The following is a 17,287-nucleotide window of genomic DNA, read 5'->3' as shown; positions in this document are numbered from 1 at the left end:
TCTGCAGTCTGCACTCGTCATTTATGCGGAGATATGCCTGTCGAGTAAAGCCAGAACAACGGATCAGCCGGTTCGACATTTTTCCCGACGGATACATTTTTAATTACAAGCGGGATGTCGCTGCTTTTTGCTAACCTTCGTGCCAAGTAGCGAACGCGATTGAAGTGTGCACCATACGAATCTTGTTTCTGTCCGGATTTCCTTTTACCACGTGCCTTTCTTGCGCATGCTACCTGCGATTATCCACGGCTCGTCATTCATGCCTGATCAATAAGCTACAGTTAATTGCCCACGCTGCAGTAGAACGAATTATACGTCAGAGTTCAGCGTCTCTCCCAACTGGGTTACGTTCGTCTGATTTTAATTAGCGCAATGTATATATATCCGCAATGAATCGGATCTATTCGAAACCAGATTAAGCGATCGTCGAGCTTTCTTGCGAATCGAGAGCTAATTTGAAATGGAAACGAAGTGCCCGAGGCTATTTCCTACATTTTTTTTTTGTATCTTTAAACGTCGTATATGTAAACGCATTTATGTGGCATTCGAGACTCGAGGATGAAGTCCGCTAAACTCGAATGATAAAATGTGTAAACGAGAACATGCAATTCCGATTCGATTTTACCAACGATACTTGCAAATCGCTTTCTACTTTATTTATTCGTACAAGGTACTTAGAAATGGATTTAATAACGAAAGTTACGTTTAATTCGGTACGTATCTTGCACGTCATAATGACCTTTTGCTATAGATATGAGCATCGGGAATAATCGATCAAAATCACCGAGAGGAATATTGGGCCACGCGGATATCGGCCAACAGTTGCGGTAATTAGCGCATCGCTCACAGTTCAATTAACCGCGCTAGTTTTTTTTAAACGCGCGCTATACGTGCCCGTTTCTACATGTTCGCAGAAACCTGCAGAATGTCATCAATATCCATCAAGCCAAATCATAACTGCTGCCACGCGACGAGCGCAGTTCTCCAAATCGCTCACGTTCAACTTCTTAGCGTCACGTCGGAGTCATTATATCAAACTTCCTCCCATCCGATAATTCCTAGCCGATAATCTCGATCAACCGTCTCCTTCACGTCACACGCACCGAATGGCTCTCGTTCGAGCTTGAAAATTCGGTTCATCGCGCGGGTAACAGAAAACGGAGCGAACGTTACATGGCTTTACCCAGTGAGAACGAAAACTCGCGTTATGACGCATATATGTACATAAGACATCTACTCTCAGAGTCTTCTTCTTTTGCTTCCGACGTTCTCCGCCATCTCGGGCCGAGGATATCGATATTGAAACGTAAAAAAGATTCAATCAGTCGCGAAGTTTCAGCGCCAATCAATCACCCCTTCCCGCAGCTCCTCGTCCGTTCAGCTTTAGGACGCGAAAGCTCCCTCGCGCGCGCAGCCCGCACTGGCGCGCCTGATCGCGACGACGACGCTAAAATGGCTGTGAGGGAGAGGGGAGGAGAGAGGGATGGAACGAGGGAATGAGACGAAGACAGAGAGATTGTGGCCAGGAGTGCGACAGGGAGGCACCGATGGGCTACGAAGGGCTTAGGGAGAGAGGATCGCGGATGAGAGAGGAAGAATGCTGGGGGGGCCGAATGCGAGAGCGAGTTGGAGAATGAGCTTTCGGGTGCACGACGGAGTCGACGCACTGGAAGCTCGCTGTGCTTGCGGCGGGAGCTTCAGTAGCCGCTCGTACGTCGACCGGAAAACCTTCTACGTCGTTACATCGTCATACGCGCCGCCGTCAACGAGATCGTAAAGGGGCCCGCGACCTACGCGCCCCTCGATCCCCAATTTCGGAGTGTCTATATTTTTTCCTTTTTTATTTCATTTTCAAATTACCGCAATTAGTTCGCATTATCTGAAGTTTAACGTGAACGATTATAAAAAAGAGACAGTATACAAGGAAAATACACACATATATAGTGCAGTGTCTTTGAATCAATGGATCGTCTCTCATCTACGGATCTTATTGGAGCTCGAAAGTGTTAATATGAAAGCAGATCTGTGACGGGTGAATGAGCGCGCGCATGTATATGAGTGCGTAATCGCGACGAAAGCATATCGAAGCATCATGCGAAGTGCCGCGAGATACCGAGACGCGCGTTCCACCCGTTTCGCGTCGCTTCTTTGCGTCCTCCTCATCGCCGTCACCGGTAAGAAATAGAGTCGCGTAACAGTGCGATACGGTGAATTTAACCGCTGACTTACTTCTAAATCGGAGTTCTTTTAATCTTGATTCAGTCCTAAGCTCGCAGTCGTTCTACGAAGCTATTCCAGAAATAATAGATAAAGAAAAATGTTGTTCGATGTACCAAAAGGAATTCTCTAGCTTGATAAAATCTCTGTGTGGTTACACATTCAGTTGATTAAAAATATACGCATTATCATAAAAAGCAACAGCTATGTGAAAGATATGGATAAAAATTTATCGATCGATAATATATACCTATTATAAATTGTATCCTTTGTATCGGGAGGGAAAAAATGCCAACTCTCTCTAAATCTGAATCATTGGATATATATTACGGATTATCAATCCCAAATATACTACTGGATAATCAGTGAAATTCAATTGAAAAAGAAAGGATATAATTAAAATATATCGAGTATCAGTTCCAATACCATATACGTTTTTACGCTAAAGCAAGATTAATTGAGATTCTACGTTTTATTAATTTTTTTTAATTAAACTTCACCGTGAATTCACTGATAATCGGAGACATACATGGGAATAATAATCAATGATTATTTACTAATATAGATATAGAGAAAGAAATCGATAACTTCAATTTGAAAGTGAATCTAGTTTCAGCCTGAAAGAATAGTCTTAAATAATTTTGGGTGCAAAAAGTGGAAAGCGGAATGATCTTATACGAGAACCAATACTCCCAGTACTCCGCGCGATCAAACGTAATAAAAACTTGATTTACTGTGAAACACGCACGTTTCCTCAACAATTGTTTTATTTTGTTTTCGCAAACAGAAAAGAGGGAAACATAATCGTGAAAATTAAAAAGTTTAAATGTGTCTCGTAAATTTACAGTTCGAGGGAACGGCTCTGTTCGTGGCCGAAATCAGAGGGCGGGTCAAAGAAGTTGATTCAGGACAAGTTTCTCGGTGTTTTGAACAAAGCAAGCGCAGACTCAATCCGTTCTCCAAACACGCCCGGATCATGGTTGTATAAGGGTCGAAGTTCGGGAAAATGGTTATAGAGTCTGAGCCTTGGAGACGCGCTTCGTTTAAGGAGACTCCATAAAGCCTCAGAAATGGAACTGGGGAGAAGAAAATGGATATAGAGAACTTCTTTCGTTGTCGTTCGATTTCGTGATTGTAGCAAAATGTACGCTCGAGGTACCGAGGGTGATCCCCGTTCGATGACCGCGCCTGCCGTCGATCCTTTCAAGGCAGCAGCGTAGCAGCGCGATGCGCGAGATGAGAAAAACTACCGAAGCGAACTTATTCCACGACGAAAGATCGGTATGTCGGATCCAGTGATTCACCGCGATTTCCGTCCTTTTATCCAGGGCAAAACGAACGATGGATAAAATTAGAACGTCTTTTGTATCGACTTAACAAGGTGAAATCATCAATATCCGACGAAACGGAAGGCGGAACGTATCACGTACACGCCTTATGCGTACATCTTTGACAAGCCCGTGAGATACCGAGGGATTTTGATCGTATTATACGAGTAGAGATGGGCGAAAACCAGGACTAACGAAGCAGACATGATCAACAAAGGTCCAAAATGCCCCGTATCGATGTGATTATTAATTATTCGGGGAGTTTCCTAAAAATTGAACGGAGAGCAAAGCGCGATTTTTAATGGGGATATAATGTCGTTAAATACGCGTTGGAACGAGAGTGATCTAATTACTTTTTAAAGTGTTAACGAAAGAAAAGATCGATGGAAAAATATTTTGAATAAAACTTGCCGAAAACATCGCAAGAAAACAAAAATCATAAAAATTTTTCACATTGCAATTCATTCTTAGATATTTTTACTTTGTACTTATTGTTAACCTACTGTGATTTCTTTCTCATGATTATATAATCTATATATAAAAGCTTTTTCTTTTCTTAAACTCTTTTATGATTTATTCAATACTCTCGCCTACTTACCGGTACAGCATTCAGTGTTACCACCATTTAATTTTAACAATTTGCAATTGCTCATAATATTATAACAATCGAAAGTGACAATTTTGACAAAATTGAATTAAAAAAAGAGAGGCGAAGTGAATTGAAAGAGCAGATGATTAATCGTACATGAATTAATGGCACAAACTTAAATTGCAGTCAAAAGGAAACGCATAAAACTTACTTTTACTCTAACTTCGTAATGTAGTAAACGTTAATCAAACTACACCCGACGCTGGTGCCATTCTGTTGAAGTGTGACAGTCGTCGGAACTATTAAGTTACGCGGAAGAAATGATTTTCTTCAAACTTACTGAATATTTTTTATACGATCCGTACGAATCACCGCGAGTTATTCCGTAGTATAAAATCGTCTACTTTTAATATATTCGCTGAGACGTTTGCCTGTGTGTAGTTCTGTGTAAATCGGAAGAAATCACGTGAGAAAAACGATTTCCTACTGAACTGTGGGAAGAAAACTTAACTGTTTGCCAGAGGTGAAGACTTTTTAGCTGGTAGTTTGAGGAAGATTAACGAAAGGACCACGCGGTTACTAGATTTAAATCATTACCGAGTCGTTTATTCATCCACGCCATTTGCCTTGAAAACGCGCTGGAAAATTAACTTTTCGTTCGCGGATCCGTGAAAAGAATCCGATATTGATTTAGAATTGTCGGCAGTCTTGATAGCTTCGAAAAAGAAATTGATAATACATACGTGCAAAATGTGTGAAGTGCTATGCAAATATATCGTAGCAGATCGACTGCGTGTGAACGGATAAGAAAAATATTAATCTAATTAACTTACAGTTATCTTACACGAATTTATTACACGATACTTCAATCTTATATTCTCATTATACTTAATGACAGAAGTCAGACGGAACATCTCCACAGTTCATTTTTACAACGATTAATTATTGCTAATCATACGAACTTAACTAAATTATACTTATATTATATTATTGATAAGAAAACATGAATATGTGCAAGTAGAATAGTGTTGAAAAAAGTGATAATTGTGATAACTGCGGTTCATGTAATATATGCACAACATATAACATTAGATATTTAAAAAATTCTTTTAATTCGAAAAATAATTTAACATTTTATTTTTTTGTTTTTCTAACATTGATTATTAAATTTGTGGATTACTAAAAAAAACAAATTTATAATGTAAATTCGCTTGTATTACAATTCAAAATTATTTGTTCAGAAAAAATAAGAGAAGACATTTTTAACATGAAAATTTAACGATAATTTTATTGTCATATAAAGAAATAATATTGATGTGTTTTTAATGCGATTGCGATAGACCGCACAGTGCATGGAATGCAGTCTAATTGCCTTCGATATACATGAATTATTAACTAATTTAACGCATAAGAGTCCCTGTTGGGATTATCTACGAATCGGAACTGAAATTTATAATAATCCTCCTGAAGTGCGAGGACATTATATACAAAATTTATACGGGAGGTTTTTATAGCATTGCTTAGAGAAAATACGAAATATAATATCATTTCTATTATGACACAGCAATATAATATCATTTCTATCATGGCAATTATTGTCATCAAGTAACCATAAGATCTCTTATTTAAACGTTCAATATGACAGATTGATTAGATTTGTAGAACAGTGCAACGGTGACCACTTATAAGTGGTGTAAATCTAGGATTATGACCAATAGAGAGTTTTAAAATAATATCCATTATTCATTATTATAAAAATGATATCTAGATTTAATACACAAAGAAGCAATTGAATCATATTAGCTTATTCAGACTATATTTTTTTCATAATCAAACAAAAGTTGATGTTTTTTTTGAAATAATAATTGATTAGGATAAGTGGTCCAACAATGAACCATGTAAATTTCAGAGGCTCGTATTTCTCTCAATTATTGAGTTGAAGGATTTTTGCATACAGTTTATGAATTTAGTTACCTACATACTGTAAACAATAACTCTTAAAATATTTTTTAAGTTTAGTTACAATTTCGATTATTTTAAAAAACGGGAAGTGGTTCATTGTGTACAAGGGTATGTACACAACAAACCATGCTATTTTTAACAATAAACCACATCTTTTGTACTGTGAATTGTTAGGATTATTTTAGTTTGACTATATTTTAAAATGTTTATTTATGGTAGTAAAGAGATAATTATAAGATAATAAGGATTAGAATAATAAATATTAAATGCCAACTTGTGTTATTTTTATTATTTTAAGCTCACGATCAAAATTATTGTTTTTAACATATTTCAGATATTTTTTCAGATTATTATTTATTGTAGTAACTAGTTCGCGCGTCACAGTTTTATCAAACTTATGATACATATATAGTAAAAAAACAATGATTCATTGTTCATTACATCAAAATGATTCATTGTAGACCACATAATCTTTTTCATGATAATCTCCAAAATAATGCGGTAAAATCATACAACAGAAAAAGCTGCTTACAAAATATTAAAGTTAAATGTATATACAGAACTATTGTATAAAGAAAAAGTAATAAGTATAACAAAAACATTAAAAAATCCATAAAACTTACAAACAAAATAAATTTTGTTTGTAAAATAAATTTATTTTGCAATCCAAAATTCTTTAAACGTAATACCATATGGCCATTCTTGACACGATCTGCCAGTCGACTGAGAATCCGAGAAGGGGTTCAAATGCGAGTCGCTGCATAATTACAACGCAATTCGGTAACGTCGCATTTACGAAATATCGCAATGGTTCATAGTATACTACTGGTTCACTGTTGGGCCATCTATACCCTATATATATTATATATCTCTATATATTAAATTAATAATTTTAAAAATGTGTTTGAACATGCTGTTAATATCTTCAAAATATTTTTTAACATCAAGGAACGCAATTATTTTTAAAAGTTCTACAAATTATAATACATATAAAAATATTTTGATATATGTATTCGATGTACGTTATCCATTATTCTGTGACATATATGCTATTTGATTTATAAGTTTATAGTTATTTATCATTTATGAAAGCAATATCATGTCGAGCTATGCTATGAGTTATTTATGATAATCTAAATATTCCAATGCAATATTCGTGTTATGACTTTAATAAACTTTGTAATTTACAATATACAGGGTGTTAGTTAAGTATGTTGCCATACTCAACAAAGCGATTCTTTGGTTTACTAAGTAAAAAATTCCATATAAACATGTGTCTTAAACGGTTTAGTTTCCGAAGTACAGGTGAATGTTCGCAAATGTTTAACAAAACGGTAAATTGCGTTGGAGATATCTTCCTACATAAATATGCCTTGCTTCACGTGAGTTACCATTCGCATAGCCGTAAACAAAGGTAACACACCTGGTATCTTTGAACGTGTACGTCAATCTTTGAAAAGAAGGCTCGATGGATGTATCATAGCGCAAGGTGAATATTTTCAACAATTCATCTAATTGTTTTATTTCATCAGAAGAACTGTAGCCTGTTTTTGTTTTTCTGTTTTTGACTAGTTTTTGCCTAGTTGTATTTCTTTCAAATAAACAGATTATTACTACGCGTTTAAATTTTTTTATTTCGAAAACTAAGTCATTTAGAACACATGTTTATATGGACTTTTTTACTTGAAATAAACGAAAGAATCGTTCTGTTGAGTATGGCAATATATACTAACACTCTGTATATGTACATACATACATATAAACTTATCCAGAACCTCAAATAAATTAAATATTTCTTTTTAAAAAATGTAATCAATCATATAACATTTGTCAATTTTGCGCGCACGTGTGAAATAAATACTTTATTTATAAATATCTAAATAAAAAAAACTGTATTTATATACATATACATATACATAGATACATGTAACAAAAAGTAATAAATAAGATCCAAAGCTTTTATATTCTTGTCATTTTGTATTAAAAATATCTTCGTATAAGTTAAGAAATAATTCATACTTAATTCTTATTTTCCATTGCATTCGAAACTTGTTAGATCACTTGCATGACACATAGTACAGTCGCGGTGACGATTTTGTGGTTTAATAATTAAAATTGAATTGAGATGAAAAAGGCTCTCTTTCATCGTGGCGCGTACCTGATGCTTTCTGTCCGATTTTCGTGGAGGCATAATTAAAGTGTCACACGAGAAGTAATGTTGATAGGGTGTAAAAGTAAGAAGACCGAAGTAACGGATGCACGCCTTTGTTCTTCAGCATTGGGGACGGTAGTGACGCGAGGGGCAGGGCGGATTTAGCTGTGAGAAATTAAGCAATTAAGCCGCGTATTTTACTACTGGAGATCCGAGGTTCAACCAACTAGTCTTCCGATCTAGACTCGCTTCGTTGAAACCGTGAGCAGAGGACGTATATCTGCGGTATTAAGATATTGCGTAACTGCAAAGATTCCTAAATGGGAACAACGATAAAACGGACGTAGAGAAACCAAAAATATAGAAAATGAAATATTAGCACCGCATATTATAATAATTTTATAATTGGCAACTTATAAGTGTAATTAGATGTTACTTGTGCGTACATTAAAAATGTAAAATAATTATTAATTATCTACGATATAATGTAATATTAAGAAATAATAAGTATATATCACGTTTATTCCTCTGGATTATTTTGCGTCAAGAATTATTTCGTGAAACTAAATAAAGTTATATTAGTTTTTAATAGAATACTATGCTTTCATTAACAGTGATGGCATTTTTCTTGAACGGAAAATTATTTTGTCCATTAAAGCTTAATAAGCTTTCCGTTCGATAGTTAATATCTACTTCAATTACATCGTATAAAAGCAATTTAAACGCGAATAAAACATTATATTGTATAACGATCCTGAAATGGACATACCGTATAACGTATATCTCAAACTTTTAACTTTTTACGCTACAGTTAATTTATTAAAATAATTTATCGTACAATGTAACTAATCTCTAACATATACAGTGTAATTAATCTTGCAACTAACTTCACAAAAAGGCTTCAAAAATTATAAAGGCATTCGTCATAAAATTGCATGGATCAAAAGCACATGAGATATGTTAACATGTAGGATATTGGTGAGAATAAGAGAAATATGCATTAGCATCTCACAGAGATTTTGGATAAAATATATTAAAGAAGACATGATAATAACTAAATTTAATGAGATTATTAATAAATTTATCTATATAATAACAGTAATAACTCTTCTTTAATTATCTTACCAAGACGCTTAAGGTACAATCTATAAGCTTGGCAAATATTCGTTTGAAATCATGTTAATAATATTGATAATAGTGAGTTTGATTGACATATATAATAAATTTATTATGATTAAACTTAATCACATTTTTGTTTTATCTCAACAACAATTATATTATTATAATATCGCGTAGGCGCATAAAAAAACAAGAAAACGTGGATCAAAAGTTATAAAAAAATAAAAAAAAAGATTTTAGCAGATTACGCTATACGGTAGAAGTTCAAGACAAAATTGGAGGGCCGATCGTAATTAAACTTTATTGCTGATGATATCGAAGCATCGATTACTGATAATTTCTTCAAACAATATTTAACATCATCTTTAATTATAGCGTAAGAGCATTTTAAACACAATTAATGTACTTAATACAGAAAATGTGATTGTTATAAAAAGTTCTATAATTATTATATAATGTAAATAATCATGTTTATTACAAATGTTAACGAAAATATATACGTAAGATACCTACTTTTTATTTTAGTTCAATGAAAAAATAAATAAATATCTCAGATTATTAATTTCTCTTTGACAATATAATGAAATTTAATATGTTTGAAATTATTCGAATTCCTTTTTGCTTGGAATTTCGCCAGTTTTAAGGTAATTATTATACTGTTAAAGTACATGTATATATTATTATATAACATATAACGAGTAAAATAAAAAAAGTAAAAAAAAACGTAAATTTAGTAACAAACGTAATAAAAATTTTTAAAAAGAGATAAAGAAGCATAGTAAAATTTTGAACAAAGGACCTTTGAATGAATAGTCATAATTAAACTGATTATCAAAACTTTGAAACAATTGTTAATAAGTTCCCGAGTAACGTTTTAACGTCTCCCTAATTATCGTATGAAAGCGTTTTAAATGCCAATTACAAATTTCATTGTAAAGAATAAATTTGCTGGATGTACAAGAAATAAATTCATAATTTTATAAACGCATAACTTATAAATAATATATTTGCAAGTGAGATTTAAAATAAAATCTTCATTTTGACATTTTATGTTTGATTCCATTTTTATTTCAATAAAAAACATAATCATACCATTAAATCGAGATGGTATATTAAAACAAATTTTTTTATTTTCATTCTTTAATTAACATAAAAGCGTCAATTATGAATTCATCTATTACAATAAGAACTTTTATTTTTGCTTGCTATGTTAATTCGCGAAAATAAGATTAGTGATCTATTTTCCCATTTCAATCATACAATTTTACAAACGCGTTAAGTCATTTTTTTTCTCTAATTCTGTATCTCTCTGGAGATTTAAATTATCATATACCTTTTCTTCCGCACTTATCTCCGTTTCTAGCACATCATTGTTAATATCACTTGATTACGTGCAGAGTTCTTATTTGTGAATTATTTTTATCTTCGTCGTTGATTGCGTGCGCGCATGTGTGTGTGTTTGTGGTGACAAAGTGGTTGAATTCGTACCGAACGATATATAGGTGCGGTGCGACGCACAATGTGCTCGGGCCGATTTATCGCGAGCGCAGTGGCGATAAGAGCGCGTCTCTCGTAAAATAATACTCCCCCGACCCTCATTATGCGAGAATAACGTTGACGGAAGGAAGGAAGAGAATAACGAAGAAAGTTAGCATTTGTATTAAACTTTTGATAAAATGCCTCGCAGTGCACGGAACCAACGCGAGCAATTCGCTCCGTCGAAAAGGATCTCGCTGCCTATCCAAACAAGGGTGCCACGACAGAGTGCATTTCTGCCATTCTTAAGAAAATTCTCTGAGATTTTGTGACGAGTGCTCTGTATATGTACAGAACATTTAAAATAAGAGTTTTTTCAAATTTTTCAATATGTATCCGTCTATAAAAGTTAGAGGTTCGAAAATCTCTCAAAATCAATTTATATTTCATTCCAATCAAATAATGGCACATTAAAATAATAATATATTTTCAACATTTATAAGCTTTATTTCAAGAATAATTTAAAATTATATATTTAAAATGTTAAACATTTTTTTTAAAGAAAGTCTATTATATTTTATTTATAATAAAATTAACTTTTTATACATATTTGATATTTCAACAATACTTGCCCAGATTATAAAGAATTATAATCAAATCGAAATATTAATTATCATTTTCGAAATGATTAGAGATTTCAAGCCTTAGAATATTTTTTTACTAATTTTTTTACGATCATTTTTGACGAAGTTACACTCTTTTGAAATTTGCCTATTTTTGGGGAGCAGGATAAATGATGCTTTCATTTTGAGTGTATTTTCTGATCAACAAAACTAGATAGTGACAACCCGAAGAATAAAACTTTAAACCTTATAAATATCAAAAGTTTAATTTCTTGAGATTTTAATAGGATTAGGATTGTTCCATAATCATTACGATATTATTACTGCGATTGGAAAACGCCATAAAAAACCAGAATTCATAAATAAATATAAACTGTAACCGTTCCAAATCGATAAGTGGCTAGTGGGATGGAGGACCATCAACAACATCCTCCATACTAGTAGCCAAGAGTGAGAAACGTCGCAAGTAAGAGAACGACGAGAGAAGGAGCGGTAGAGGAGAGGTGAATTGTAACAGGGACTTCGAGTGTCATAACCCCGATAAGCCCTTGCTGATTCCTACGGAACTTTAGCCACATTTGAAAGGGAATCGCCGGGATTACCATTACTTCCGGCTGAAATCCTTTTCCCAAACAGCGATATCACTCCTCCGTGAGTAAGAGAAAGGAAGATAGAAAATGATTGAAATGAAAATCGGCTCTACAAATAATCCACTTCAATTTGCAGTAAACTATTTTGCGAGAGAGTGGAGAACATTCAGAAATGGCGAAAATAGCGAAATAAAGACGGTCGAGAGTTTATCAGTCACGCTATTAAACCTAGCTTGTTATTAAATAAAATGTACATTTATTTTCACGCATATTTCATTTGCCAGTACAGTGATCGTTGCTGGACAGGATTAAAAAGCGCACCTACTTGAGCATGGACGATGCAATATCGAGAGTACATTTGTACGCAGATGATTTATATACTATGCAGAAAAAACATTTAAAGCGTAAAAAGCTTTATCGATTATCACTGAACTATTTGTAACTATAATCTTTTGCAAATTTTCCACGATAGACCAAATATTTTTTTATATTTCTATTTAATGACAATTTAAATAATCGATGATTCGATAAAGCGTATGTGGTTTAAAAGTTCGTTTTTATTCTGAACATGATCGATATATCATGTGTTGAATTAAAATTCGCTCATTTTATAAAATACATAAATATATTTGTAATATATTATTTATAAAATAAACGAAGAAGCATAATAGAATTCATTTATAGTGGCACAACGTATATTGTTAATACACTGCACAAATCAGCATTATCATTCTAAAGCTTATTTTAGTATAAGAACATTTCTATAATATCAAACAAAGCAACATTTAAAAACTTAATTAGAAGTGAAATAATAAGTCTACATATTTTGTATCATCTACTCAAATTACATCTTTATATTTAAAGACTAAGTACATTACAAATATTGAACTTACATCTCTCTTGCTGCAAGTCATCATGTTTCCCGTTTATTAAGACGTGTTCAATTTACTTTTCATCGTCTTATTTAAATTACTTTCTTTGGCAATATCTCAGTATTAGATTATATACTTTCAATTTATGTTAACTTGCTATTGCAAAGCAAACACATTTTTAAGTTTACAAAATATTGTATATTAAACATCTATGTAAATACCAAAATTATAATATAGATTACATTCAAAATATAATTTAACGATTTAACAATCGAGGTAACAAATCGACAGTGATACGAACGGTTTAGCTAAACAAACTCGCACGATTGTTGAGTGTTATTCTGATATAATGACGTATTCATAGAAATCATAGAAACGATGAAGGTGCAGAAACGCTGTTAGGAAAGAAAGCATCAAGAAAATAAGAGCGCAGTAACTGCTGAACAGCGGCTGACACAGAAGCTGCTTGTTTAGAAGAAAGAGAGATGCTCGGGATGCACGCAGAGTACCGTCGTTTTTCACAAGTTGCTCTTTACGTTATCATTTGTGCCATCTAAGCGAGATGGTTAAGCGAACCTTGCATCTCTCTTTGCTCTTTTGCCTTGTTTTATATTTAACCTTTATGTTAACTCGTGTAAAAAAAGATTGCCTGCTTGTACATTTCACGTGTTACAAGCGAGTATCTTTTCTAATTAATTTTATAAAGAAAAATAGCTGACAAATTTTTCTTACTATTTTTACTTGCTAATTGTTATAAAATGTAAGCAAATATATTCCAAGTAAATTATACGCGTAATTATGTAACCATAAGTAAAGGTATATTAAAACAACATATAACTTAGCTTAATATTTGAGAAAAAAAAATTTAATTATATAAATTAAAGATATGTGACTTTCTTACTGCATCCTTTTAGGTGGATATTATGTCTATCAAACGTTAATACAAAAAAAATTTTTTAAATGTAACAAACAAGCTACCAAATTATCTTCTTTACGTGTTCAAATTAATATGGAAGAAAAGCGAGCTAATAAATATTAAGTTACCCATAAATATTAAGTTACCCATACGATTATACGTCGAGTATCGTATTTTAACAAGTATATTCCCTCCTATGTCACAGGCGGGAAAGAATATTACTGCGAGCAACTCGGCAATATCTCATTATGTATGTCGTTAAATATGGAACGCTTTTCCTCGAGTCATCGGACGCTTCTTCGCGTATGGACAATCGATTCGCAGTTGAAATAAATTCCGTATCCGGGTCTAAACTCGGAAAAACGAGAACCGGTCGACGCCTAGTTTCGTGATAAAACTCGAAATCTGCATTCATCGCATAACGGGAAACGCACTCCGATCCTAGTCTCTCTCTTTCGCTATCCTTCTCCAACGAGCTATTGTGTATCGAATCATCGGGAATTCCGTCTGTCGCGATTGTCAAATTTACTTGATTGCAAATCGATACCGAATTACGACTACATACAACGAGCCATTCGAATCGCCAATGATTCGCTATCTGCCGCCGACATCTTCTTTTTAATATGTTCAATGTTGATCAATGCGACTTTTTTCGATCTGTGATTAGTTTTATTAACGTATGTGTTTATTGCCAGTTTCTTTTGCGCAGTATTAGAAAGTATAATGTAATATCGAAAGAAATCGAATTTGTTCATGGCATAAAAACGAAGGAAATATTTGCAAAATAGACTTCCAATTTTGTACATTATTCCAGATAGTACACTTAGCAATCGCTAATAAAAAAAACGCTTATTTGTTCAAAATATTACTTTACGTACTTTACTTGCGTAATCTTCAATTTGTTGTTGTATTATATAATTATTTTGAACGTGTATAATATTGGAAAAATATAATGCATTATTTATAAATACGTTCAGACAACAGAAACTTTTTAATTTAAGTATTCTTAATACGAAGTTCTCTATGAGTGTATACCAAGAATGAGAGGATTATCTAGAAAATGGAAAGGCACACATTCACACATATGAAAAGATTCTTATGGATTTAGCAACTTCGCGAATGCATAGATTTACTAGTAGGATAAAATACTTCTAGAATGTATGAAAAACTAAAGATTATTCGTATAAGAGAGTAAAACATGAATAATCGTTATATTGAGTCTCCTTACTTGGAAAATATTGCGAATGAGATTCGATTGAAAAATAAAATGATTACTAAACATATGTATAATCTCCTACATTTTTTATCGCATAATTATTGGAAAATATCTCACAATATATAAAGAAATGAATTTATTATTAGAGATCTTATTTTTCATATTATTATATTATCTTATTATAAAAGATTAAATATTCTATCTTGACTCATCCATTTTAAGGCAACGGATCTATGTGTGTGTGTGTGTGTGTGTGTGAGATGCTATATTTATTTATAATATTTTTATATTATTGTGTTGAATTACTTAATATATGCGTAAATCTATTACATTATCTATATATCTGATATAATTTTCACAGATTCGTTACTTGGAAATAAAAAGCAATTTGTCTTAATAATGATCTATGATAATGGAGTTGTAATAATAATAATAATAATAATAATAATAATAATAATAATTACGCTGATCTCTGTAATATACAAATACAAAACCAAATTATAGCAACACTTAAAAAATTTTACAGTTTAAAAAACAAACAAACTGAATAAATAAAATGGACAAAGTTTATTTAAATTAACGTAAAATTTTAAATATGTTACAAACTTTATGAAGATCTGTGAGTAATGTCATAAAAATAGTTATTGTGTTCGAAATATTATGAAATGATAATTTATTATTTCCATGCTTCATCTCTTCGACAATACTTCAAATAAATTGCACGATTGTCTGTTTGGACAAATGACCATTGTCTCAATATATTTTTATATTTTCAAACAATTATGCATCATGAAAAAATAAAAATTTAATTTTTCGAGAGATATGTTCTCACACTAGAAAAAAATGTATGTGTGTGTGTGTGTGTGTGTGTGTGTGTATTTTGTGCCTGATGCTCGAATTCTATTTCCTGTTATATCTTGATTTTTATGACAGCACTATATAACGATTCTTCAGAGACGCCGGTAACATCGTAAGATTTCAAGTTTATGAGTAGTGCTATCCAACAATATATAACAAATATAATGTCAAAATCAAGATTTTTAAGCATATTATTGATATCAACATTTTATTTACGATGCAATAATTCTTCTAAATTAATTAAATATCATTTTATAAATGCTGTTAATATAATATCTAAATTATGTCAATTTTTATATTTATTCATAATTGCAACAAAATTTATAAAAATAAAATTAACAAAAGTTAGTTTTATTTTTAATTTTTATAATTCCTCTTTTCTATAAATCAAATATATGAAAATAATTATTTTTCATCAAATTTACGGGCAATGCTCTATGTATGATACATAGGACTGAGCAAAATATACGTATTTTTTATTTGTATTACAAAAATACTACATTAATGATACAGTTCATTTAGAGTAGTTACTAAGATTGATAGTATTTTATATTTTGTATTACAAAAACAAAATATATGTATACCTTGCCTAGTTGATTGTACATTCTACGTGATAAACATTCTTGTAATATAATCAATAATTAAATTTCTCTCTAGCGGTATATGAGCTTATGCCATGAAATATGTAACTATCCCTAAGGATACGGTCAACCGATATTTAATAAATGACATCGCAAGGGATTGACAGAAACAAATCAGAGCTGAATTATTCATTAAACATCGGTGAAGTAGACTATTAAATGTTTGTTTATACTATTTACATATTGATTTTATACTTTTTATCTAAAAGGTTTCGAAGTATAAAATTAATAATTACAATATATAGATGATGTTTAGATTCTATTTAAATATTTTAAAGTGTCGACGTTAAAAAATTCGTTAAAAGATTATACAAAGTTAGGGATGTGTGAAATTAGTACCCCCCCAACATTGAAATACTATAATTCTTATTATTTGGTATACCATGAATTTCAAATTTCAAATATCTAAAATCTAGATAATAAGAGCAGCTCGTAATGTCGCACACGGTTTCATCATATAATTTTAATGAATTACTAAACCTATAGTATTCTATTTTTAATGAAATTTGAACAGGAGATCACACTATAATTTAGCCATGCTAAATACGTATATATTATTTAAAGTTTTAATATTTAACACAAGATACAAACTAACCAACTAAACTAGAATTGTAGAAACAATATAAAAATATAATTATTATGTTAAAATTTAATGCTAGAATTCTGCATTTCGCATAAATGTAGCGTTGTAAAATTCGTTAACATAATCAAGAGATTAATTCCTGAGA

General features: G+C 32.0%; 1 protein-coding gene across 1 annotated transcript in view; it reads left to right on the top strand.

Moving 5' to 3' along the window:
* The first annotated feature begins 1,715 nt into the window (after nt 1–1,715).
* LOC108777362 (uncharacterized) overlaps nt 1,716–17,287 on the top strand; it is a 59,758-nt gene continuing 44,186 nt past the window's right edge. The window contains exon 1 of the mRNA XM_018544227.1: nt 1,716–2,174. Within this exon, the coding sequence (XP_018399729.1) occupies nt 2,093–2,174 (82 nt within the window). The 5' untranslated portion in view covers nt 1,716–2,092. The remainder of the gene's footprint in view (nt 2,175–17,287) is intronic.

Source organism: Cyphomyrmex costatus, unplaced genomic scaffold (genome assembly GCF_001594065.2).
Source record: "Cyphomyrmex costatus isolate MS0001 unplaced genomic scaffold, Ccosl1.0 scaffold43, whole genome shotgun sequence".
NCBI classification, from domain to species: Eukaryota; Metazoa; Arthropoda; class Insecta; order Hymenoptera; family Formicidae; genus Cyphomyrmex; species Cyphomyrmex costatus.
This window is presented reverse-complemented; position numbering and strand designations above follow the sequence as displayed.